Below are 25,732 nucleotides of genomic sequence, written 5' to 3'. Positions count from 1 at the left end.
GTGTAGGGCAGACGTTGTAACTATACTGAGATCTTAGAATTTATATCTCAAGATGGGTGGCGCATTTACGTCGTAGATGTCTATGACGTAGATAGGCTCCAGTAACCACTTAATACCAGGTGGGCTGTGAGCTCGTCCACCAATGTAAGAAATAAAATAAAAAAATATCAATATCGGTTCGGTCGTATCTTAGTCTATGTGAAATAAACACAGATCGACATTTCTATATTTGGATTAAGAACAATATAAGGTATAAAATTTTTGTAATTAAATTAAACAATAGGATTTGGTGATAAATAATTTATTTTTCTCATTTTCACATGTCACGTTATCACAACTATTTACCCTATACGTCATAAATTCACTTCACAAAACATCTATATGATTTAGCTATGTGCTGAACCAAATACTTCAAAAATCCAAATAAAAACGGCTAAAAATTGTAAAACAAAGTAATAATATGTAAAAATGTATGGCATAATTAGTTTTACAACATAATTTGACAGTAACACAAACTAGTTAACTAGTTAACTACTTCAGGTAACACAGAATGAACTTGTTGGCAAGTGGCACCACACCACACAACCCAAATGTCCATTCATAACCCTCATTTTATTATGCTATTACCAAAGACTACACAGTAAGCACAGGTTTGAGAAAATAGTTCCGAGATCACAATTAAAATAATAGTAAGTAACCAATCAATATAAAACTTTGGGCTGTATACAGCAGATATAAATTCTGATTATGCTATGTTATTATTATATTGCCTACGGTACCAGTTACTAAGAGGTAATGTACACATTTCCATTTTTATAGTGAAAATTCTTTGGTATAGTAGTTGATTAAAATTCAGTGCTACAATTTAAAATGAGTTGGATAACTTTTGTTTATGAAGTCTCTCTTTGTCTCTTTATTAAGAAGTTTCACTTCTACTCCACGTACTGGATACATACTGCTTAATACATACATAATAATAAAACTTTTAAAACTTACAACTATGTTATATGATTTAATTCTCATTAATTGGTATATTATTTTTAACAATAAAATACTGAGATCTTTTATTTTACTTAAATATTACAATAGATATGAGATATATGTATCTAAATATTGATATTTTTAGATTTCAATATAATATTTTTTTTAACACCATCTTTGATTATCTGCATTGTTGTTTTAAGTAAATTTAATTACAATTATATATGTGTAAGAGTTTTTTTTTTTAAATAATCAATATAACCCTACAAGTTTTTGTTTGACTAACGCGGTTGTATTGAGTGCAAGACACTAAATAAGTGCAAAATAATGTTTTCTTAACATTAATTAATTTAGATTTATAATCAAAATTTTAACGACTCAAGTACTGATCCCGCATTTATTAAGTTTTAAAATAAGATTTTGTTGTTATAATACGTTATTATGATAATATATCAAGAATAATTAATAAATGAGTTAAAAATGAGGTATTTTGGGAATGTTTAGTTATTTCGGGCATTAAAAAAATACCTATAGTCGGATTTTTTATTAGACGAAGTCAACTGACGTTTACTGTGTTGTCAGGTTTTGATGAAATAAAAATAGTGTTGTGACAAATTGAATGATTGAAAAAACTCCTGAATTAATGAAATTGCCTCGATTGTCTAGTGAATAGTTGGTGTGCCGAATTGCCGATATCGGGTACGGGGTTTGAATTTTAGGCGTGCTTTGTACATACCAATGAGTTTTCGACGAAATATTATGTTCCTATAGTATCTACCTGTACTGAATACCGAGTGTTTTAAACATTAAGAAAAACATTGCGAGGAAGCTTGTAAGACTGTCCTATTTCCAATACATCATATAGTTGAAATTATAGATGTATAAAATATAACAATTATAGGTATGTAATGAAAATAAAAAAAACTAATTGTAGTTACATACTACTAGTAACATATATTGGAGCACTTTAATACAATTTTATTGTAAAATATAAATAATATTCTTTTATAGTTTGAAATTAATGATTAACTCTTCACACTCATTGTTCATTCATGTGATTGAACGAGAACTGAACGCATCACTGTTACTTTAAATATAGCAACATTATTTCACAAAGTGACATTAGCTACTGTCAGCTGGCTTCGTCTAATTAAAAATCCGACTATACATCGTCAGCTTTTTAAAATTAATACCATAAATGCGTTAAATATCATACAAAACATTAACATACAAAACAGTAAAATACAAAATTTGCTATTTAGGTACCTACCTACATACTTAAGTTATATCTGCCTATAAGTTATATTTTGTACTTCAATTCTGAAGTTTGTGACATTTTAATGTAACTTCAGATCATCCTGTCATGACAACTTTGAGAGATTTAGCTTCAAGTTGTGAAAATAATTTTGGAATCTGTTTTTCGAATGAAAAAGATTTTTTTGCACTGAATTTTTTTTTTCATTTTCACGAATAGAACTGTATGAACAGTTTAGATCAGAAAGTTCCAACGTATGTTACAAAATTTGAATATAAAAATAGCCTTCGCATTTTTTTAATAAATAGAAAGTTTTTTCCGAAATAAACACTATTCAGAAGTTACAAACCTTTCAAATCTGTTCATGTCGGTAACATTGTGAAATGTCAAAAAAAAAATGATAACGCGTGAAAAAGTGACATGTTCCCAATACTTCATTCGGTTTCGTTCTTTCGTTTGTTTAAATATTTAATTGTTAACTCGTATATCAATATCATAAAATTAAAATTACTGGAATGTTTTGTTGCCTATTAAATGATAAAAAAAAACGAACACAGAGAGCAAAGCTAAAAAATACATCCATAAATGTACTTAAACATCTTACTGTGATAATTCAAGTTTAACTCTAACAAAAACTTATTATTTGCAAGGAAATTACTTATATTTTAATAAATAAACAGCAAACTATTAAATAAATAAAAAATCGATATCTTTTATAAGAGCGTCGCGGCAATTTGGCTCAAAGGACCATTTTAACATCGCGTTTTATGTAATGTAAGAGAAAACTATAACTGATAAATATATAATAAATTTTTTATTAAATTTAAGAAAATTATTTTTGTTTTCGGTGTGGATAGTCTGATAGTATGATTTACTTAATTCTAAGTGATAAGCGGCACTCAAACTTAGCGCCGGTAACCTTGATGAGTTAGAACTGACTCAATTTCATCACATTGCGAAAGCAAAAATCTTATTTCAAATATTTCTATACCATTATATTTTATAGCACTCTTACTAGTAAGAGACCGACAGCTGCTCCGACGGTAAGACCGACGCTCAACATTGTTGCTATTACCGATGAAGCTTTCTCTCTCTCGTGGAACTCTACAACCCTGGAAACGAATAATTTGTATTAAAGTATATTTAATTGAGGTTTTAGATGAGAGAGGACGGGTGAAAGAGCTCACTGCGCATTTGAACGTCAAGTGGTGATCGTGACCTTGAAATTCGAAGTCTATGTCTTAATGGTATGGTAATTAGGCTTTTTTTCGGATTTAACTTTGATTCCAGGGTGTTGTTCCTTCATCGTGGGAGTCATTCGTGAACATCTGCTCAGTGCGTATGGAAGTATAAAAATTAGTACCCACCCACATTAATACACCAACAGTCTAATCTTTTAAGCCACGGTAACTTCGTTTTTATTTGTACGGTATATTTTAATAGCTGTTTATAAAATCGTAAAGGAGGAATAAAATTCGATTTACGATATGAACACGTCTAGAGCGAGAAACCGAACATGCGGGAAGAGGAACGAGAATTACGTGAGTCCCGCCACCCACCTCAAGACATGAGGTCGAGTTCCAATTATTTTTAATATAACAGCTTTTTCAACGACGACTCCTAGGCGGCTGGAATATTTAGACTGGGTGTCGAGGTCTAATTAATGAAATAATTATCACCAATAAACAACAACCATCTGTTGTTTATGAGAACAATAAATCGGCACAGATAACCTAATTCGAAATTTCAAATAAACAACTGACAGATGATTTGATCTCATTAGCAGTGACAGTCGGGTCACCGATATCTTATCTGTTGCATAATAAATTTAAAAGGACTTGTCTATGAGATTTACGAGGAAGATAAGAGTTCAGTTTTGTCCCAATTATCGAAGTGAAATTAAATGTGTCAATTCTTATGTGGACAACAACAGTGTGAAAGACATAGATATAGGATTAGGTGTATAGAAACATAGATATAGGATTAGGTGTATAGAAACACAAGCTAAAATTCCATGTTACCAACTTTTCTGACTCAAAATAAGATTTTTTTAAATGGTAATCTACAAATTGTTCTCTAGAGGTCGATGACCTTAATGATAGAATTATGAAACCACGGTAAAAGTGACGCTTTTTTCACATTATAGACATTTAACTTTGACAAACAACATTTACATTAAACACTGACAAAAACAAAATAGCGTGGAGCACTGGCACAAATGAGTAATAGTATATACACTACACGGTCAGCTGCTGCGAACCATAGGCACCGCCATATTGGCCTTGGCTGCTCTGAAGAGCGCTTTTTACTTTATCCCTACTCCGCGGCCGACCGTCACGCGACATGCAACACACAGACGAAATAGCTTGAGACGATGTAATGAAAGTTTCACTTTGAACAAAAAAACAGCAGACTAAAGCGAAGGTAAGGTAAGAAAAAGCCCTTACCTTGTAGAATTGATCATGACAATGTTAGTCAGATATCCGTTGGTGAAAGCGAATACAATCATTATCATGATATACTCGTAGTCCCACAAAAACAGCACGGGGAGGTGTTTCCTTGGTTTAGCATTGCATAGCATCAACATAGGCACTCCTATGATACGGATAATGCTCGCTATCGCTATGACCCATTGGTTTAATGGCTGGAATTAATATATACTTTTTCTTTAGCGTGAACTGGAATATCGATCAAGCATCTTCACGTTTAAAAGCGTATATCTCTTGAGACTTCGATATCTCGCCTTAAGGACATTAAACTGCATCTATAAGCACTTAAGACGAAACATATGTTCTTTATTTAAGAAAGAAGTATTTTTTAAAAAAGGAGGGTGGCTAAATAAATTCAAGAAACCAACATACCCTCAGTAGAAAGCCAGCGACCAGTCTGCCGGAGTAATCTCCGCAATTAAATATTAAATAGTTGACAACCGGTACAAAGAATATATCTGAAACGTTATCAATAATACTTTCGAGATGATATAATTTCGTAGGTGTCATTTAGAAAAACGAAATAATATCGAGTGCAATGGGTAGGAGACCGCTTCGGAAAACGAAAATTTTGTACCTACAAAGTTGTAAATTTTGGGGAGCACGGTATCAGCGCCGCGCCGGCGTGCGTGTAAAAGAAACGCCGCCGCGTCCGGGTGTTCGTTGACCCGAGCACCAGCTGTTTTTGATTTTGTTTCATTGCTGGTTTTTTTTAAAAGTAAAGTTATGTTTTTTTTTTATATGAAATTATCGTTTCATTTAGCTCTACTAACAGTATGGAGCGTAAATAATGCTAATAAAACGTTTTAAAAATATGTTTTTTTTTAAATCACATTACACTTTTTTCGCAAATCAGTAATCAGAATGTATTTACAAGGCATATACTATTTTTTTTTTCCACAGGAGAAAATCGCCGGATCCCCACCCGCGCGGCAGGTAGGATATGTGGGAGTTGAACCTCCCTAAAAACTCCTGCCGCTCACAACCGGCGCCCTACCTCGGACCGGGCCGGAGCCCAGTCGGGGCTATTGAGACGGCGGGACAGGGTTGACGCAGAGCACATTATATCCATCCCACCGTCCCACGGACGCCGGACCGGTGGCCGCCAGCGACACGACCACCGGTTCCCTCGTTCAGCGGGCCGAGAGCCCGCTTTGATGGCACCGCGTTACACCTTCCCCCAGAGCGGTCGGGGGAACGCGGTCTACCCTCACCGAAGGCATATACTATGCCTGTAATAGAAGATTTTGCTCAACAGAAATCCCGAAAGAAACCGTTATCGAAATCGTAACCAAAAAACCAGCAGTATTCTAATATAATTAATGACATATTATATCATACTGTATTTGATTACCTATAATAAATGGTCTCAAACTCAGTAAAAAAATGTTATTATAATTCACTTTTTTTACTTTCCAAAAAGGGCCTCAAATTCTTGTGTGCCCAAGGGTCCCATCCTAGTTTAAGACGTCCCTGAGTATAGGGACCGTTTTTGAAAACATATTGTTTTTAATTGGTTACACGGTTATATGCACTACAAACCACACACGCTCCACATACCGGAGCATGAAATTACACAAATCACTTACGTAAATAGAAAATGTTGTAACTGATAATAAACAATTCATATAATATATCTTATCTGGTGAAATCACATCTAATGTGAAAACAAGTGGCAGATGCCTCTCGTGTTTCGTATTACATTATGTGTAACACAAGATACTTTTATATGTTTTTTAATTATTAATGTCCTCTAATCATCGACACCATTATACCATAATTTTGGGAATTATCCTATTAGCCAAATTTTTCCATAGACCGTTGGGAAATTAAAAATATTATCGTCTTCTATTATCACTTGGTAGTATGTTACAGCATTTCGGAAGGATCTTGAAGCGAATTCATAAATGTTTTTTTTTTAAATCGATCGTCATAGTTCATTATTCACGTTAACACGTGGTACGCTATTCGACCCACCGGTGGGACTAAGCCAAAATCAAAGAATCAGTAAGTTTTATCAACTTGATATTTTCATTCTCAAATTTATAAAATGCGATAATTTGCACGGAAGATAAAAATTTGCGACTTTTACCGTTTAGTTTAGACATTTTAAAAAGCTCACAGGTGACCCTCATAGCCCGAATGGTTCAGTAAGGCCCACCGGTGAGCACTGTGGCCTGAATGAAAATACTCGATTATTCATACGGCATTCGACGTGTTAACAATGTACTATTGTAATCGTTATCTATTTCGCATTAAAGCATCATATCTTTGTAGGTGTCGTTATCTGCCTTGTATCTGTCGATATAAGTTCGTCTAAGTCATATTAAATAGAGAACGCGCATTTTGAGTGGAAATAAGAAATTTATTGAGAAAGTACCTAGTATTTATTTATTGGTTTGTAATGCGGTCTAGGCCAGAGACTAAACGAGCTTTTCTGGCAATAATTCTTAACAATTTTCCACAATTTTCTACGCTTCGTCAGAATTCTAGCGTTGTCCCCTCCGAAAAGTTTTTATTTGACGTATTAAAAAAGTATCACTAATAAATTATAGATATTTAATACTCACTATTCCAATCTGTTCCTTTAGTAGCAGGATGGGACTCTACCAGCACTGTGACAGCCGGATAAACAGCCATACTTATGGCGAATATCGCGAAAATACTGAACGCGTAAACCCATATCTTCTTTATTATATTCACCATCGACACCTCTCGGTGTCTATTGGTAACCATCCCTGATCCTTGCAGGATGTGATGAGTGAAAAAATCGATTTTGTACAAACTTATGTACGATATCAACGACGTTATGACTAATACGTCGGCTATTATGAAGTATATTAAGGCGCTGTGCTGTGGCGATATTTTGAAAGCTAATGATATTATTTGGGCTACGGCGGCTATGATTCCGCCTAACGATTGTCCGCTGACGACGGCCGCCATGTATTCCTTTGAGAAACGACTCGCTATTCCGACCAAGCCGCCTATGAATACGGCACTGGCCGCTGAAAAAAAAAGTTTTGCTTGTAGTCGAAATTAGAATTTTTGTTTTTTTTTTTTGGATTTATTTGTTTACTAACTTTATTGGAATATTCTAATTGTGTTCCCATAAATAAAAAAATATGTATAAATACTGCAAGTACGTTTAACGTTATATATTGAACAAAAATTAAAAAGCTACTTAGCAGTCTTGATTTCCGTCCGTCAGTCCGGACGTAGCTGAAATAGAATCTTAGGCTATCAGTGAATAGGTAGGGGAAAAGGCTTTTAGTGAAATATCATCAAAACTAACACTCACCTGTCATGATAACCACCGTGACCATTGTTATTATAAAGAATCCGTTCTGCCACTCGTCAGTGTTGACTTGGACGAGTGCAGTCGTCACAAGGAATGAGATCGTCACAACGATGAGGGAACTTTGTAATCTGCTCTTTAGAGATACCCTGGGAATACAAGGTTTATAACTAGTCAGGTCATAAGTATTGTCACACAGTAAAAACTTTTCTTTTAGAATGCTGGCCACAAAAAAGTTTATTGAATTCGAATTTCGAATTGTTCATGAAAATAAAAATGTATACTTTTAGAATTTTACTCATTTTTAAATATGGAGTGGACGCTTAAAGAAGACCGTGTTGCAGTTATTGCGTTGCATCGTTGCGGTTACGCGCCAATTCAAATGTTTAACATACTGAAAATTTTGAATATAACCAAAAGATTCGTTTATCGTACCATCAAACGATACAATGAAGACTCTAGTGTAGATGACAGGTCAAGAAGTGGTCGCCCTCGGTCTGTTAGGACTCCAGCAGTGATAAAAGCTGTGAAGGCGCGAATTTAAAGAAATCCCAAACGTAAGCAGAAACTGTTGGCCCTTCAGATGGGGTTAAGCAGAACCACGGTGAAAAGGGTGTTAAATGAAGACTTAGGGCTGCGGGCATATCGAAGAAAAACAGGACATCGTTTGAATGCTCGTCTAATGGACCTGAGACTGAAGAGATGCCGCGCTTTGTTGAAGCGGTACGCGGGAAAAAAATATCGGGAAATTCTTTTTTCGGATGAAAAAATTTTTACCGTAGAAGAGAGCTACAACAAACAAAATGATAAGGTGTACGCACACAGTAGTGAAGAAGCGAGCAACCGTATTCCGCGTGTCCAACGAGGTCATTTTCCATCCTCGCTCATGACATGGTTGGGAGTTTCTTATTGGGGCTTAACAAAGGTACATTTTTGTGAGAAAGGTGTAAAAACGAATGCAGTTGTGTATCAAAATACAGTCCTGACGAACCTTGTGGAACCTGTTTCTCATACCATGTTCAATAACAGGCACTGGGTATTCCAACAAGATTCGGCGCCAGCTCATAGAGCGAAGAGCACACAAGACTGGCTGGCGGCGCGTGAAATCGACTTCATCCGGCACGAAGACTGGCCCTCCTCCAGTCCAGATTTGAATCCGATAGATTACAAGATATGGCAACACTTGGAGGAAAAGGCATGCTCAAAGCCTCATCCCAATTTGGAGTCACTCAAGACATCCTTGATTAAGGCAGCCGCCGATATTGACATGGACCTCGTTCGTGCTGCGATAGACGACTGGCCGCGCAGATTGAAGGCCTGTATTCAAAATCACGGAGGTCATTTTGAATAAACTTTAGTGTCATAAGAATCTATGTTTTGTTAAGCTCATTTTGGTATATGAATGGTTATATAATGAATAAACTTGTTTCAATTATTTTACATTAAACATGTGACAGAATTTATGACCTGACTAGGTATATGCTAATATTGTAGATAGATGGAAGTTCACAGCGATGACCCTGATTTTTTTTAATTGCTCTAATCTATTGTTAAGTGAGACGTTAGTTTGAAGTCTCCGTTTTACGGCACAACGGCTATTCCACCCGCCAAACCAAAATTAAGCGCGGCATGGTTAGGTTAGAACTGTAAAATTATTATATCGAGGGACGAAAGGCTACATTTCGCTTAATACGCAAAATTTGTAACTGATAGCCTTGAGAGGCTATTTCAGCTTCGCCCTAACATGTAGGTGAGCTCACGGGGCTCAAACCGGAGTGTTGCTAACACTGGCCCTAGCAAGAGCCGTGCTTCGCAGAATCTACCACCGGATCGGAAACGCGACCCACTGAGAAGACCCGGCGAGAAACTCTGTGGGCAGAGCATAATCTTTGTAATTAAAGGTGCGTTTCATTTGGTATTAGTATCAAAGTTCGATGTTTTTAATTGAACTTCTTTTAAGTTTACTCCATTCAGATAATTGAAGAAGTTTTTTTTGTTGTGATATTAAACTTTACACGGCCTACCTGTAAAGTTGCAAAAATATCACATTAAACCAAAGTTTTTCATCCCTCGATATCATCATTTGTTTTTGATACGTGTGTACGTTTTTAAGTTAATCGGACCAGGGAGATACAGTTCAAGCTAATAGAAGCATGTTTAAAATACTCACAGATGTCCATACAAAGAGTTCAGGATCAGGAATATTAGATTGGGTATAGCAGTAGCTACATTGAGGTACGACGTGAACTCAGCTTGAAACTGAGTCTTCCGTACTTCCATCGTGAGATTGTTCGGTGGCACATCCCGAAATTTATACATCCAATACTGAAACAAAATAATTGATTACAAAGGAATGTGTTTGAAGTCGTCGTGGCCTAAAGGATAAGACGTCCGGTGCATTCGTGTGTAGCGATGCACCGGTGTTCGAATCCCGCAGGCGGGTACCAATTTTTCTAATGAAGTACGTACTCAACAAATGTTCACGATTGACTTCCACGGTGAAGGAGTAACATCGTGTAATAAAAATCAAACCCGCAAAATTATAATTTGCGTAATCACTGGTGGTAGGACCTCTTGGGAGTCCGTACGGGTAGGTACCACCACCCCGCCTATTTCCGCCGTGAAGCAGTAATGCGTTTCGGTTCTAAGGGTGGGGTAGCCGTTGTAACTATACTGAGACCTTAGAACTCATATCTCAAGGTAGGTGGCGCATTTACGTTGTAGATGTCTATGGGCTCCAGTAACCACTTAACACCAGGTAGGCTGTGAGCTCGTCCATCCATCTAAGCAATAAAAAAAAATAAAAAAAATGTGGCGGGCTTTGGTTAGTGCCCTCCTTCGCTTGGCCTCGGCGAAGGTCGACTAACACAACGTAAAGCCCGTTAAGGTGCACACTCGACATAGAAGTCTCATTTGATTTCGAATAAGGCTGTGGCGTTTAAGAACACACCTTTTTATGATGCGTAAGCCGGAACGCACAAGAGGTGGGAAAAAGAAGATAGTCTGTGACACGGGACCTTTTTACCGCCAAAAATTTAAAACGAAAAATAAAATATAATGTGTATAATAACTAATATAATATAATAACTTAGAATTGTTTATGCCGCTACAACAATAAAACTCCTATTGTTTCAACTGTGGTGTTAATTACATAAAACACGATTTTACGGCGAAATAAAGAAGGGACTCTATACGGACTCCCTCAAGGCCTTACAGTTCAAATGCACGATTAATTCTCGACGGAGACTCTTAAAAGGATGGCAGTGCCTAGCCGTTTCAGCTGATAACACGACTCACCACCGATACTCAAGACGAGTAGAAGCACCCAAGCCAGTTTTAATGACAGCTAATTAGCATACACAACACATTTTGATCGCATCGATGATTGATGAACAAAATTAAATTCAGTATTTTTGTAGAAGATATTTACTATTCCGTCTCTGGCTGTATTCGATTTTAGAAACGAGTTTCCAGTAGGTACCTCAATGTCAATAAAAGCATGTCTTAGAGTCGTTGACTGGAATATTAAACCTAGAGCAATTGCTAATAGCCTGTGACTACACTGTGTTTCGAAAATCCTAGTCTCCGAGTCAATATACTTATTAGTTTAGATAATTATTTTATAAAAAATCATTAAAGAGGCCAATGAAAATTTAATTACGATTAATATAGGTATTTATCAGTCAAATCAGTCTTGATACTCATCGCAAGCCAACTTGTTCACAAAACAAATAAAACAAAATGTAAACTAATGTAATAAACATGGCGAAAACAAAAAAAAAGTGTTTAAATTTTATTAAACAAACAATTTTTTTGCCGAGACATTTTAAAATAAATTCATTCGCACACAAAATAACTTAATCTTTTGACTTGAAACTCGATTTAGGACCCATTAAGAGTTTGATGACATTTAGAACATTGTAACCTCAGTAGAAGCAAAGTTTTTATTTTTTTGAAAAATAAAAAACTGATTCCCTTTGGCGAAATTATGACATCCTGTTACGTGGTGTATTGCTAAAATCATAACCCTATTTTAGAACAATAATAATAATAATATAACTCTTTATTAAACACCATATGTACAGAGTAAGCTAATAAAACAAATAAAAGTCGGTGATATAAATTGGTGGCCTTATCGCTGAAAGCGATCTCTTCCAGGCAACCTTGCAGGGAGAGGAATAAGTGAACTGGACGGTGCTATATCTTAATAAACTTACATAAAAATATATACTTATATACACATGTGAAAAATAAATACAATATAAGATAAACTTACATAAGATTAAATACAAATCATAAAACAATCGTATTCGTTGTAAAACTAAAAATGGATTTATTTAAAAATAAAAAATCCTTTACATTCGATTTTACTCGTACATTTACACATACGCGTTTTAAATTGATATATTGAATTTCGTCGGCTACTATCTATGATGATAGAGTTTAGTATATTATGTTTCAGTCAGAAAATAAATATAAAACTATAAAATAGGACAGACAAAGTTCGCTTTACTTAACATCGATTCTCATCGAGGTATCCATTAAATTTTTTACTTTATTCTTTACACTTTTTAAAGAAAAACTGCTTTTTGTTTATTATGCATAGATTATTGAACCAATTAGCTTGAATTGTAAAAGCAAGCATTACTTAGGGCTTCAAACTTTATTCTGGAAGAAACCTAGCCCTAATACCAAATCCTCACAACCCAACCTTTTATTATAAATATATGTGAAATATAGGCACTGTTGTTATAAATAAACTTGACTGAGGTTAAAAATTTGCCTTGGTAAAGGAACAAAAAACAAAATCTTTAAAAGATCTTATTTATGAGGGCACAATCAAGGTCAAGTGCATCTGAAGAGTATTTAAAACTGCCTGACTGATTATTTTTATTTTATTTGGGACACCAACGAAAATATTGTTAGTAAGGTCAGTTTAAAGTTTAAATATTTTGTTTAATTAAGTAAGTTCAATTATTTTTTTAGGCAGACAAGCATACGGCCTCGCATTCTTCTTGTTTTTATCGCACCTTCCGCCACCGGAGCAGAGTTCATCCATACTACCTGGAGCCACTGCGTTCATCCGCAGTGCGTTTCCAGAGGTCTTTTTTGCCACGTATCATCCGGCTATGGAATGAGCTCCCCTCCACGGTGTTTCCCGAGCGCTATGACATATCCTTCTTCAAACGAAGCTTGTGGAGTGTATTAAGCGGTAGGCAGCGGCTTGGTTCTGTGGACGAGCTCACAGCCCACCTGGTGTTGAATCATTACTGGGGTCCATAGAAATGTACAGCGTAAATGCCGCCACCCACCTTGAGATATAAGTTCTAAGGTCTAAAGTATAGTTACAACGGCTGCCCCCTTCAAACCGAAACGCTTTACTGCTTCACGGCAAAAATAGGCAGGGGTGGTGGTACCTAACTGCGCCTACTCACAAGAGGTCCTACTAACATTAATTACGCAAATTATAATTTTTTTTATTTTTATTACACGATGTTATTCCTTCACCGTGGAAGTCAACCGTGAATAATTATTAAGTACGTGTTTCACACGTGACTCACAAGAAGTCCTACCACCAGTAAAATTATTAATGTAACTACACCATAGAAAAACTCAAAAGTACCAAATCGGGTTTTTCATGTTATATTTAAGATTGCCAGTTGAAAATATTTTGAATTGCCGCAGTTGCCGACATGATTTCGTGTCATAACTAAATCACACAGTTATTTATTTCTCTTAATGATTTTTGTTAGTAGATTTGGGTGTTTTACGTTACGTTATTCCATGAGATTAAGGTTAGGGAACGTACCCATACTACGTGACCCGTTTAGGGGGGGGAACGGAGTCTTTAAAATACTACGGTCAGTCACAGGAGCGGGGGGGTGGCTCAGGTTTTTGTCACGTAATCGATTTTAGTGAGAGAAATCTCGTATTTTTCGACCTATATTCGAATATAGCGCGCAGTGTTTAGCGCTTTGTAAACTCACACTACATAATTCACTAGTAATTTAAGTGTGCATGCAGTCTTATGCATTAAAGACGAGTATGAACCAAATTATAATTTTTTTTTCAATTTTTGCCTGTGAAATGATTAAAAATCATAATTATGAATTACTACGTGAAATCTAAAGGGGGAGAGGGGGGTCTTGGCATATACTACGAGTGATCACCGAGGGGAGGGAGAGGTCGAAATAACTAAAAAATAGGTCACGTAGTATGGGTACGTTCCCTTATAGTCTGGCCAGCGAATCATGGCACAACTAAATAGCAGCAATCCAAAATATCTTCAGTTACATTAAAGATAGCATAACACGATTTGATACATTTCTGTTTTTCTATGGCATAGTCACATTAATATAAAAATGCAAAACTACCCTTTCATGCTATATTTAATGTTGTCAGTTGTAGATATTTTGAATTGCCGCCACTGTAAGTAGTTGTGTCACGATTCGATGGCCATACTCTATTTACATTGATTAAAATAACCATAAAAACAGTAATTTATCCTAAAACAAAGGAGTATTAATTATTTTTAACTCGATTTCCACTAAATCGATCCTATTTTAGGGATGCTTTAATTCTAATCCGCACGTTTGTGGAGCTAGTTACGTATATTGAAATAAGTGTTGCAGAGGTTTACAAAGATTGTTTAAAACAAAAAATAGAATTCTACGTATTTTCTACACTTGGCCATTGTCAATGAAGCTAAGATTTCAATAGGTTAATCAAGCAAAATATACGAATTTTTTGGTACATATCCCATTCGTGTAACGCTTAGGTTCAAAATGGGGTTTCTCCTTTTGATGTTATACATACATGTCGCTCTGGCCCTATTACGGATAAAATAGATGCCATTTTTGAAAAAGTGGACCAAGATCGGCATATCAGTAGTCACGGCGTAGCTGAAGAACTGGGAATTGACCACAAAACAGTTTTGGCGCATTTGAAAAAAACTGGTACACAAAAAACCTCGATATTTGGGTACATCACGAGCTCACTGAAAGAAACCTAATGAACCGTGTACTCATTTGTGATTCTTTATTACGACGTAATGAAACCGAACCATTTTTGAAGAAGCTGATAACTGGTGATGAAAAGTGGATCACGTACGACAAGAACGTGCGAAAAAGGTCGTGATCAAAGGCCGGTCAGGCTTCACAGACTGTTGCGAAACCCGGATTAACTCGCAACAAGGTGATGCTGTCTGTGTGGTAAAATTGGAAGGACATTATTCATTATGAGCTGTTACCACCAGGCAGTACCATCGATTCTGAACTCTACTGCGAGCAACTGATGAGATTAAAGCAAGAAGTTGAGAGAAAGCGGCCGGAATTAATCAACAGAAGGGGTGTGGTTTTTCATCAAGATAACGCTAGACTTCACACATCTTTAGCCACTCAGCAAAAATTAAGAGAGCTTGGCTGGAAGGTGTTAATGCATCCGCTGTATAGTCCTGACTTTGTACCTTCAGATTTCCACCTGTTTCGGTCTCTTCAGAGTTCTTTAGGCAGTGTCAGGTTAACATCACAAGAGGACTGCCAAAACGCGGTATTTTGATCAGAAGCTCCAAAATTTCTATAGCAATCATGGGATCACCTACAAGATGACAAAAAGTTATCGAACAAAATGGTACCTACATACTTTAGTTAATGTAAATAAACTATATTTAAAATAGTTGTGAATTTTCTTCAAAAATGCAAAGAAACTTTTTCATTATACAGCTGAAGTGTTTGTTTGTTTGAACGCGCTAATCTCAGGAGCTACTGGTCCGATTTGAAGGCGAAAGGCTATAGGTTATATAACATCATGCTACGACCAATACAAGCGGAGCACCAATACAAGCGGAGCACCAATACAGAATGTTTCAAAATCGGGGTTTTTTCCCTTTTGAGAGCTTCCCTTGCGTGCGATGCGGAAACGGTTAAAGTTTTGTTAAAGAAATGTATGAGAGAATTGTTCCCCTTTAAAAGATCTAAAAAAAGTCCGTAACAGCATACATCTATACATTAAGGTTGGCTCACTATAACGTTTTTTATGCTAACCAAATTTTTGCTACAATAAAGCATTATTTCTGAAGGTGTTTTTATAAAGATGATATTAATCCTTATCCAAATAAATACGTTATTCATTACAACATTGAAACACCCAAATCACTTCAATATAGGCTTTGACAATTATAGATTTTACTGGATTTCTCCAGGATCCCATGATCAGATCTTGAATGATTACGGGACCATTCGGGAAGTCTACCCTTTCGAACAAAAAAAAGAAAAAATAATTATCAGAATAGGTTCAAGCATTCTCGAGAAATCGGTGTACATACATAAATAAAAAATTATGGTCGAATTGATAACATCCACTTTTGAAGTCAGTTAAAAAGCGTGATTTTGGTACCTTAAATAGCTCCTTAACATTCTCTTCGCCTATTCATCTATTATTCAAAAATATTTTCAGTTTCTACGTAAATCAAGAGGCGGGTAAAATTTAGCATTATCCCAAAGTAACTATTCCACACAGATGAAGTCACAGGCAAAAGCTAGTAAAACAATATTCTCTAATTGAAATTAAATCAAAGTACAGTGTACTGTTTTAATAAAGAGATGGGAAGCATATATCAAGTTTTAAATACATTTTTTTCGTTTGTTTAGTTTTTATTATTTTAAAATGTTTTTACTTGTGTTAATTGAAATCAGTGATTTCTTTGTTGATTGTGAATTTCACATTTTGTCATTTAATTACATTTCTGGAAATTATTTATGTACTTCAAATCATGCAACAAAGAGTTCTTAAAAATGTAAGGGGGTTTAAGAACTTTAAAAATAGGCATTTTGATTTCGATGAAAAAGGTACAGCAGGATAATTATCCAACATACTGTTATAATCCACTTTACTGTCATTTCTCTAGTTGAGGAGCAGAATACACTGTGTAATGTCTATGAGTTTGAATTACTAGATTTGGTGAATCATAGGCATGCGATAGAAAATTTTAAAATTTCCTTTGTGTGTTTATCAACATAGAGATTCACAATTATTTATCAAAATCAAAATAACAACTTTTACTTACATCATTGGCGGTGATTAGAAAATTCCATGGCACTAGTGATGAGACTCCGAAAAGGTAAAACAATATGTAGACAATACAATATTTATCAACAGGTTGTTCTATGTTAAGGACTTTGGTCGAACAGGAGTCGGTCACTAATTCTTTCTCTTCAGAGTCCTCGATAAGGTCCTCGTCATTTTCAACACAAATATCGCTGTTTATAGACCCTGTCGCGTCCATTGTAAATTTAGTAATGCTAGCCTAGTCCATTTAGAAAAAGGAATATGTTATTCAAAGTTTGAAGTAGTAGCATTAGTGGCAACGCATAACAATAATCATTCTAGTAACTAAGCATTTGTAAATTCACAAGAACAATATGAAACAATTAAGAATTTTATTCATTCTTTAACAATTCGCCCAGATAAAAGGAATATTTACTAATTACTGATCAGCTGCAACAAACGTCAATCCACTCTGCAATCCACACAGACTGTTCAGAATTTTAGAAATAAAAATAGATAGGACAAGACTTACAAAACCCTTGTTACCATAGATAATACACTAGACTACCTACTTAATAAATACTATCACAGGTATTACGTTTAAATACTACCTAGTCTTTATCATAATTCTTTATCATAATTTTATCATATTACTCATTGTTACAGTTTAACTAAAGATAGGTATGTACACTACCTACGCACTAATATTCAATGTTTAAATGTTGTAAAAGTTCTTCTGATTAAAAATCCGATGGTAAAATAGTACTTTTTTAATATTTTAGAATTGTGACGAACATAACTAGAGGTAAATGGCAACCTACTTGATTTCCTTGGAGAAGAATACTTGTTCAATAATCAAAGTGTAATTTGGAACATTATATTTTCCGTGGGAACGTGAGGAAGGAAGTTGTAGTTTAATTATGTTTGATTTCCTTGAATTTCATCCCAATTGACAACAGATTGAGATAAATCATCTTTATTTAATTTTTTTTTGCATTTAAGAGGTGACACTCGCTCAAAGAATAGGTGGTGAGCAACCATCACCTTTTGCGAACATAGGATTGAGTTTCTCTGCTATTCTTCTTCTTACTTTTAAGTATGGTAATTGGAATATCGAGATGCCATCATTGTCAGTGTCGAGTCTATAAAAATCTTCAATTATAAAATACGTATGTGCTTCAATTTGCTATTAAATGAAAAATGGTAAGATTTCAGTGGACTATTTGAAGGACCCTGAGAAGTCACGTCCAGCGGCTTTATTTTATTTCCGCAACTTTTTGTGCACTTTCAAACATACTAAACGGTTTTTTTTTTCCAATTCACCGAAGTAGGTATGTTCCTCGTGTACGCGCCAAAAAATTGTGCACTGCTATTATTTATTTCCCAATAAGTAGGCATAGATAATATACATGCTCTAGTTGAAATTCTAAATGTGCGATATTAACATATTTTATAATTAACCACTTGAAATCGTACTAAGCAACAACATTGAAATAATTTTTAGTCAGTTGTGAGTATTAATAAATGTGAAGAAAAAAAAAACAGACATCTTGGTAAATTCGAGTCAGTGCATGTACAATAAAATGAAAATTAGGAAACATAATTAGCAATGGAACACACTGCTAAGCTAAGTACATATTATTTTACGCAAACAACTAAGGTCAAGGTTTAATAAATAATAAAACAATTGTTTTTATAAAAATATTTTACCGTTTATTGATATGTTACTTACGTTGTTTCTCGTAGATTAATTTTCTAACATTGTATATTACTGATTGATTAAAGCATAATTTTAATTGTACCTATTCAAGATAATAAGACACGCAAAATTCATTAGAACCTAAATAATCTAAATGTAAAATTATAAATTCTATACCGTATAATTAAGTGATGTAAATAATGTAAAGACTTATTTTTTATAGAAATATTCTTTGTATACATATTAATATATAAGTACTCTTTTCAAAATATAAATTCATTCACAATACATGAATGATTAAAAACAATTAGGACGGACATAGTTATTGCAATGCAAGCGTAAACAAATATTTTTTTTAACGCTGGTAGATAGGCAAACGGTTTAAACGCAAACATTGCTGTTAAAAACTTCAATATTTTGTACATTAGCTTTAATCGCTAGCAATCACAGTTTCGTAATGAGACTTTAATGCTAGGCCACGATTCTGTTAAAATGTTTTCCATAATATAAACATCTTACAGTACTAAAAACATACACTTCTGAGGTTTGTTCTTGAAGCTAAATCACCAGCGTCACTATCCTATCTTTGTCTAGAACAACTCCCATCCCGTAATGTAAGTCAATACGAAAAAATATTTCATTTTTATATAGCTGTTTTTCTCAGCCTATAATATTTATTTTCTAATGCGTTATAGCATTTGAGATCGTGCTTCTCTGGTAAATTATAACAATAAAAATCAAACTGTTAATACATACAGCGCTGAAATGGAATGTTAGAATAATAAATCACTTTTACAGAGCGAACACAGTAGAAGAAAATAAACCAATTTTTTTTGGCGTAACAAGACATTAATTGCGCAAGTGCAAATTTTATACAAAACTTTTTTAACAGGATAATAATGTTCACAAATATCACTTTTCTATGACGGTCAACTGCTTAGGGGTCCGGATAATTCATAGGTTTAATATTCCCGCGAAAACTTAAAAAAATGGCGGCTAAATTTCATTACACTTGACATCATTCGGTGCCAAAATAAGAGGATAACTAATCATCATAAAATGTACATTAAAACATAACGATTAGGCACATTTATCATGTAATGTTCTGTAAAATATGTTGTGTTGTGTTAAAAATATAATATTAAAATCATTAAGTTTAATTTATTGATTATCATTAATATTTTAGAAAAATAGTTTTTGAATGTTTGGGTCAGTTTAATTACATTCGACTTATAACTAGCTTAAGATTGTTTTGTTTTTGGGGTACACTTGCTTAATTATCATTGCACGTCCGCGCAATCCAATAATACCTTACGTTCAAATTTAAAAAAAGGACGTAACTCAGTCTAATTTGCTTTAGTCCACTTAAAACTAAATACAGTCGTATTTTTTTATTTCTTAGACGGTTGGACGAGCTCACAGCCCACCTGGTGTTAAATGGTTACTGGAGCCCATAGACATCCACAACGTAAATGCGCCAACCACCTTGAGATATAAGTTCTAAGGTCTCAAGTACAGTTACAACTGCTGCTCCACCCTTCAAACCGAAACGCATTACTGCTTTACGGCAGAAATAGGCAGGGTGGTGGTACCTACCCGCGCGGACTCACAAGAGGTCCTACCACCAGTAATTACGCAAATTATAACTTATTTATTATTTACTAGCTGACCCGGCAGATTTCGTAGTGCCTCAATCGATAGATAAAAGACACGTCAAGGAAAACATCAAAGGAAAAAACAAAATTGTTTGTTTCTATATAATTCCGAGCTTTTTTTATATTTTCTTTTAAACCTTCCCTGGACTACCACGAATAATTCAACACAAAAATTAGCCAAATCGGTCCAGCCGTTCTCGAGTTTTAGCTAGACTAACGAACAGCAATTCATTTATATATATATAGATTACTTAAAGAATAGTGAATGGAATGTTACATTGCCGTTTCTAAAGGTTGACTGTGCGAGCGACAGGCTTCCGAAATGGGCAAAGGGCTGGTGTCGTCGTCAAAATCGAAATTCGTTTCCAGTAATGCTTCGGACTTTGATTTGTGGTGTAGTTCGGGTAGTGGCGACTCGTCGAACTCTCTGGATAAATCCTGCGGACTCGAGTCGTAGCTCGGTATCATCTCGGATTGCGTGTTGTCGCTGTAGGGACTGGAGTATACCGGCGGCTGAGGGGAAGGTAGATTATCTTCGTAGTATGACTGATGATCTGTAACAATTCCACGCGATTATTGTCGGTGCAGAAGCTAGTAATACTCATGAGATATTTACTAGTCTCATATGTTTTTCTGGTACTTATACACACAGCAGAAACTTTACCTTAGATCCATCCTTAATTTTAAATTTAGAAAATTCGAATATCAACACTGTCATAGTGTTTTAAATCGATAACGGATTTATATCGATTTTAGAATCAGTGTGCTTAGTGCTAGTTTTTTAACGCTCTCGATAGCGTAAAAGTTAACTCGATTTTGTATCAGTTGTAATCAGTTGGAACGTTTGCCTACGTTTGCGGCTAGGGGCAACCAATAATTACAAAAATTTTAAAAATAAAAGTTAAAGAAAAATAACGTGACTTGGATTTTTTTTCCTAGCTATTCGCTGGTAACCTAAGAGGCTATTCCAGTTACGCACTGACGGGTTCAACTTGAGAGAATTTATTAACACTAGCCCTAGTAAGAGCAGTCCTTCCCAGAATCTACCACCGGATCGGAAACGCGACCCACTGAGAAGATCCAGCGAGAAACTCACTGGGCTGGGCTTTGAAAGGGTTACCGGCTCAGCAATACCTAAAAGTAGCGACTCAATCGGTATTGCGGCGCTGATCTTCCGCCGGTACACCAGCATCAGACTGACCAATCATCATTTGAGTATAGCAATTTTTTTTTTTTAATTAAAACATGTGCACAACAACTTATTGTAATCGATGTTAACATCAAATAAAAATTACCTGGAATATTATTTCTCTGACCAAACGTAGTGGTCGGCGTGGAACCGGCTTGTGGCTGATCGGGCATTTTTGACCTCAACTCCATCAAGAACGAGAGCTTCGGTTGACCCCCGTAATTAGGCGCACCGTAGGGCCCATACATTTTCCCTTCCTTATCCGGATCCCTCTTGAATTCTAGATTATCATCAGATCTGCCGAGATCTCGCAGCGGCAGAGTGTCCGATGCGTAATATTGGGCGTTATTTGTAGGAGACAACATTTCGTCGTCCTGAGGCGAACTCATTCCACCCGGGTGATGAATGATCGGGATTTCTTCGGTCATCACGGTGCTGATTGAGGGTGCACCACTATTCTGACCGGAGTCTCTGTAGCCGTCGTTCCTAAACGCTAAATTAAAGGGCCTAGCGTTGTTTTGGGGCACAGAATATTCTGGGCTGTTCGGTTTCTTAACGAAATTACTGTGCTTAAGCTGTATTATGTTGTTCGGGTTGTGAGCTTCGTAAACGTCGAAGCTTTGGTTGTCTTCGATTGAGGAATTGAATTGACTCTTCTCAATCGACTCCATTGAGACGGTCGAAGCCAACATCTTGCGGTAATCAGAGCCCTTCGTAAGAGTGTCCGTGGAACGGGTGCTCTGAAAACGACATAACGTATCCTAGAACGTGCGTAATGGCAACACTGAGATATGACTGAGACTTTGCTTACTTGAGAATACCTATCATCACGTCAACTGTGAGGTCTTAATAAAAAAAAAAAGCTCGATCGAGAAACACAAGCTCAATTAAAGTCACGTAAGTTTCGCGCTCTTCGAATTCAAATATCAAAATATCGAATGAATTCTAGATACGGTGCCAATAACCGGCATTCCATTAATCACGACCAATTAAAATTACTTTTACGATTTAATTTCGTTTTTTGAATTGCCGTTCTATTATTTCCGACAACTAAATTAGAGATTCATCGTGATCATTTAAATCTATATATATAAAAATGAATTGCTGTTCGTTAGTCTCGCTAAAACTCGACTTGCTTGAACGGCCGGACCGATTTGGCTAATTTTGGTCTTGAATTATTTGTGGAAGTCCAGAGAAGGTTTAAAAGGTAAATAAATATGAAAATACTCGTATTAAATAAAAATAACAATTTTGTTTTTCCTTTGATTTGTCCCCCGTCGGACGGATTCCTTTTGTTTGTTTTAAGTTTATTTTATACAAAAGTTTAGGTCTTTTATTTATCGATTGAGGCACTGCGAAGTCTGCAGGGTCGGCTAGTAAATAAATAAATGCAACGTACACAGAACTAATGAATCCCGATCTAAGATTAGCTTATTTAACATTACTGCCAGAGAATATGAAAAAATTACCATTTGCGCCATCTTCCTTCTGTAGTTCGTATCGGGGAATCCCCCGTTGATGCTTCCAATAGACCGCACCGAATGCAGCGACTGTCTGATTGAATTTCGCCTCTCTAATCTCTGAACGTGTCTGTTTGATTAAATAATATCAATCATATCATAATTTGGGAACTAATTAAAGATGCGTTAATTTTATTGACCACCCGCAATGAAGCGTATTCAAAATCAGCTGACACGCGGGGTCAACGATCTCTTCATTTTACATTGCAGGTCCGAAATATGAATGTAGCTTAAAGAGTTAGTATTGTTTTCTTTTAATGTTGATATATATATTTTTTTGGTCTCCTCTGTCTGAGACTGTGGTGTTAGAAAAGTTGAACCTTCTAAGAAATTTCAGGGTCCCATTCTCATGCAAACATTTCTTAAAGTTTAGTTCTGCTTTAGTTATAAAGTATGTTAAATCGAGAACAAATAAATATATGTATGAGCAACAAACAAACCAACGATTTCAAGTTTTATGGTACAATTACTATTACTGTAGATGTACAAAAGAAATTAGGAGTCACAGGCATGAGGCCTGAGGCGTGAGTGTTGTCCTCTACATTGAGTCATGAGGCTGTCCCACCTTCCAAATCAGAATACAGGGTTGCTCCGCGTCAGTAAACGGCTAAGTGCTGGCTGTTTGTACTTTTAATTTGTCCATTATGGTGGAACCTAACCGTTTGAGTGTATTTATTTACAATTACACCGACCGATCAACACCCCCCCCCCCCACTTAACGAGTGCGTGCGTCAAGCCTCAGTCCGCGAACTGTGAAGAACATCTGTCAAGGCTTTAATAAACAAGTATTCCACATGACCACGACTACTCTGCCATAAGTTTTTTTTTTAAATATTTTTATGGCTCATATGGGCGGACGAGCTCACAGCCCACCTAGTGTTAAGTGGTTACTGGAGCCCATAGACATCCACAACGTAAATGCCGCAACGTAAATGTTATATAGATAAAAACTCACCTATGCTTCGACTTGGTGTACCAGCAGACGAGCGCAGCGCCGACCAGGAGCACGGCCGCTACGAGCACCCCGATGAACGCCACGGCCAGAGAGTCCCCGCGCCAAGACATCGGATCTATCACTATTTTCGGATCTGCCGACGAATATGTTCTATTGAATGTCCGCTTTTTTTTGTGCCTACCTATTCTTGTAACCTCGAGGGTTTATACTAATACAGCCCGTTTTTTTTTTGGTCAAGTGGAAATCGCCTGACTTCCGCCCTCCACTGGGGATGGAGGGCAGGGCATGTCGGGGCCGCATTGATTAAAACCTCCTGTTGCTCAACAACCCACGTCCGAACCTCGCATGAGACAGAGCTCATGAAAAGGCAAAGGGGGGAAGTGAAGCGCTTAGTGCGGAGCATATCTCTCCCCTTACCCTCACCCCCGGGACGCCTTACCGGCGGTCGTCGGCACCACGACCACCAGTGCTCTCGGTCGGCAGGCTGTCAGAAGCTCGCCTAGATGGCGCCGGTTAGAGTGGGTAATCGCTAGCCCTGGCAAGAGCTGTGCTTCGCAGAATCTACCACCGGATCGGATACGCGACCCACTAAGAAGATCCAGCGAGAAAATCAGTGGGCTGTGTCTGTGGGTTAATTTACTCGCCGAGCCCTTCGTCGCAAGCGACGGGTTCGACGAGAACGACGACCGGAATTGTGTACACTTAACAGTTCTTATGTCGTGTATTTTCGATACGGCGAGGTAAAAACTTTGTAAGCTAATTCAAACAAACCTTAACATAAACATACTATTAACTTTACTAAATACTTGTATAATACTTGGGACCACACGGGAAGCGTCAGCTTTCTAATAGAAAAAGAATCATCAAAATCGATTCACCCAGGTTATGAGGTAACAAACATAAAAAAAAAAAAAAGGTGTGCAATTCACACGTGGTAGAAGTGAAACCTTCCAAAATTAAAATACAATTATCCTAAACGTCTTAAGTATATTATTATGTAAAATTTTGTCATTAGTAAATAATTGTAAGGTAGCGCCCTCTGTGAATTGATATTTTAATTTCACGTATAATCCTAAATTAAAATTCACTACAAGAGCTTTCATACACACGTTAGTATTAAAAAATCTCACAGATGGCGCTGTATTAAATAGTATGTATATTTCTGTCTCATTCTTTGCTGGCTTCATCCTACACATTTTTGTATTTGTGTCTCTTACCTGTCGTTTTTTCCGTTGCATCCGGTTTGAAATCACAACGATTCTAAAGAAGTTTTCACTTCAAAAATACATTCGAATTGAGAGCCTCCTCCTTTTTTGAAGGCGGCTAAAAAGGTAAAGAAGTATTGATAGCCTTTCGAAAACTTACCGATCTCGCAAATGAAAGCGTTCTTCTGATTACAGTCGGTGATCTCGACTGAGGAGAAGGCGAACGAGGTGCACTGCGTGACGTAATCGATGTGGTTGACCCAGACCCTGTCCCCGTACTGGAACCACTGGTTCTGACGGTGGATGAAGTCGTACAGCACCTCGTACTTGCCCGTCACGTACGGCATCGACGCGTTGTCGGACTGTCGCAAAGATATTGTTAATTTATTAGTGGTGATCAGACATTACTGCTTTAGCTTAGATGATGATTGGCCTTCGTGGATA

The 25,732-nt window shown here is 36.3% G+C and overlaps 2 protein-coding genes across 4 annotated transcripts in view; both read right to left on the bottom strand.

Annotated features, from left to right (window-relative positions):
* Positions 1 to 285: 285 nt before the first annotated feature.
* Positions 286 to 17,600, bottom strand: Ent1 (Equilibrative nucleoside transporter 1). 2 transcript variants are annotated; one of them, XM_089732059.1, is made up of 8 exons: positions 17,502 to 17,600; positions 17,085 to 17,324; positions 10,191 to 10,345; positions 8,024 to 8,169; positions 7,296 to 7,730; positions 5,098 to 5,183; positions 4,684 to 4,880; positions 286 to 3,348 (listed from the first exon to the last, which is right to left on the bottom strand). In XM_089732059.1, exons 2-8 carry the CDS (start codon positions 17,301 to 17,303, stop codon positions 3,237 to 3,239), a joined length of 1,350 nt encoding a protein of 449 aa, XP_089588185.1. In that variant the 5' UTR covers positions 17,304 to 17,324; positions 17,502 to 17,600; the 3' UTR covers positions 286 to 3,236. The 2 variants fall into 2 exon arrangements, with proteins under 2 accessions (XP_089588185.1, XP_089588186.1); XM_089732060.1 differs by having other exon boundaries at positions 17,509 to 17,524.
* Positions 17,601 to 18,752: 1,152 nt separating this feature from the next.
* Positions 18,753 to 25,732, bottom strand: part of bark (C-type lectin domain-containing protein bark beetle) — a 48,420-nt gene continuing 41,440 nt past the window's right edge. For both annotated transcript variants that reach the window (XM_089732105.1, XM_089732106.1), the window contains 5 exons: positions 25,449 to 25,650; positions 24,084 to 24,216; positions 23,078 to 23,198; positions 21,715 to 22,348; positions 18,753 to 20,973 (listed from right to left, as the gene is read on the bottom strand). In XM_089732105.1, coding sequence (XP_089588231.1) covers positions 20,693 to 20,973; positions 21,715 to 22,348; positions 23,078 to 23,198; positions 24,084 to 24,216; positions 25,449 to 25,650 — 1,371 coding nt within the window. In that variant the 3' untranslated portion in view covers positions 18,753 to 20,692. The remainder of the gene's footprint in view (positions 20,974 to 21,714; positions 22,349 to 23,077; positions 23,199 to 24,083; positions 24,217 to 25,448; positions 25,651 to 25,732) is intronic.

Source organism: Bombyx mandarina, chromosome 12, assembly GCF_030267445.1.
Source record: "Bombyx mandarina strain Sakado chromosome 12, ASM3026744v2".
Classification (NCBI taxonomy): Eukaryota; Metazoa; Arthropoda; class Insecta; order Lepidoptera; family Bombycidae; genus Bombyx; species Bombyx mandarina.
This window is presented reverse-complemented; position numbering and strand designations above follow the sequence as displayed.

What these genes read in the sequence shown, in the direction of transcription:
- Ent1 (XM_089732059.1), bottom strand. Translation starts at nt 17,303, where the DNA reads ATGGACGCGACAGGGTCTATAAACAGCGATATTTGTGTTGAAAATGAC. An exon ending in AACTCTTTGTATGGACATCT is followed by an intron (nt 8,170 to 10,190) that starts GTGAGTATTTTA and finishes TTGTATTCCCAG; the next exon opens with GGTATCTCTAAAGAGCAGAT. An exon ending in GTCATGATCAATTCTACAAG is followed by an intron (nt 3,349 to 4,683) that starts GTAAGGGCTTTT and finishes ATTCGTTTCCAG; the next exon opens with GGTTGTAGAGTTCCACGAGA.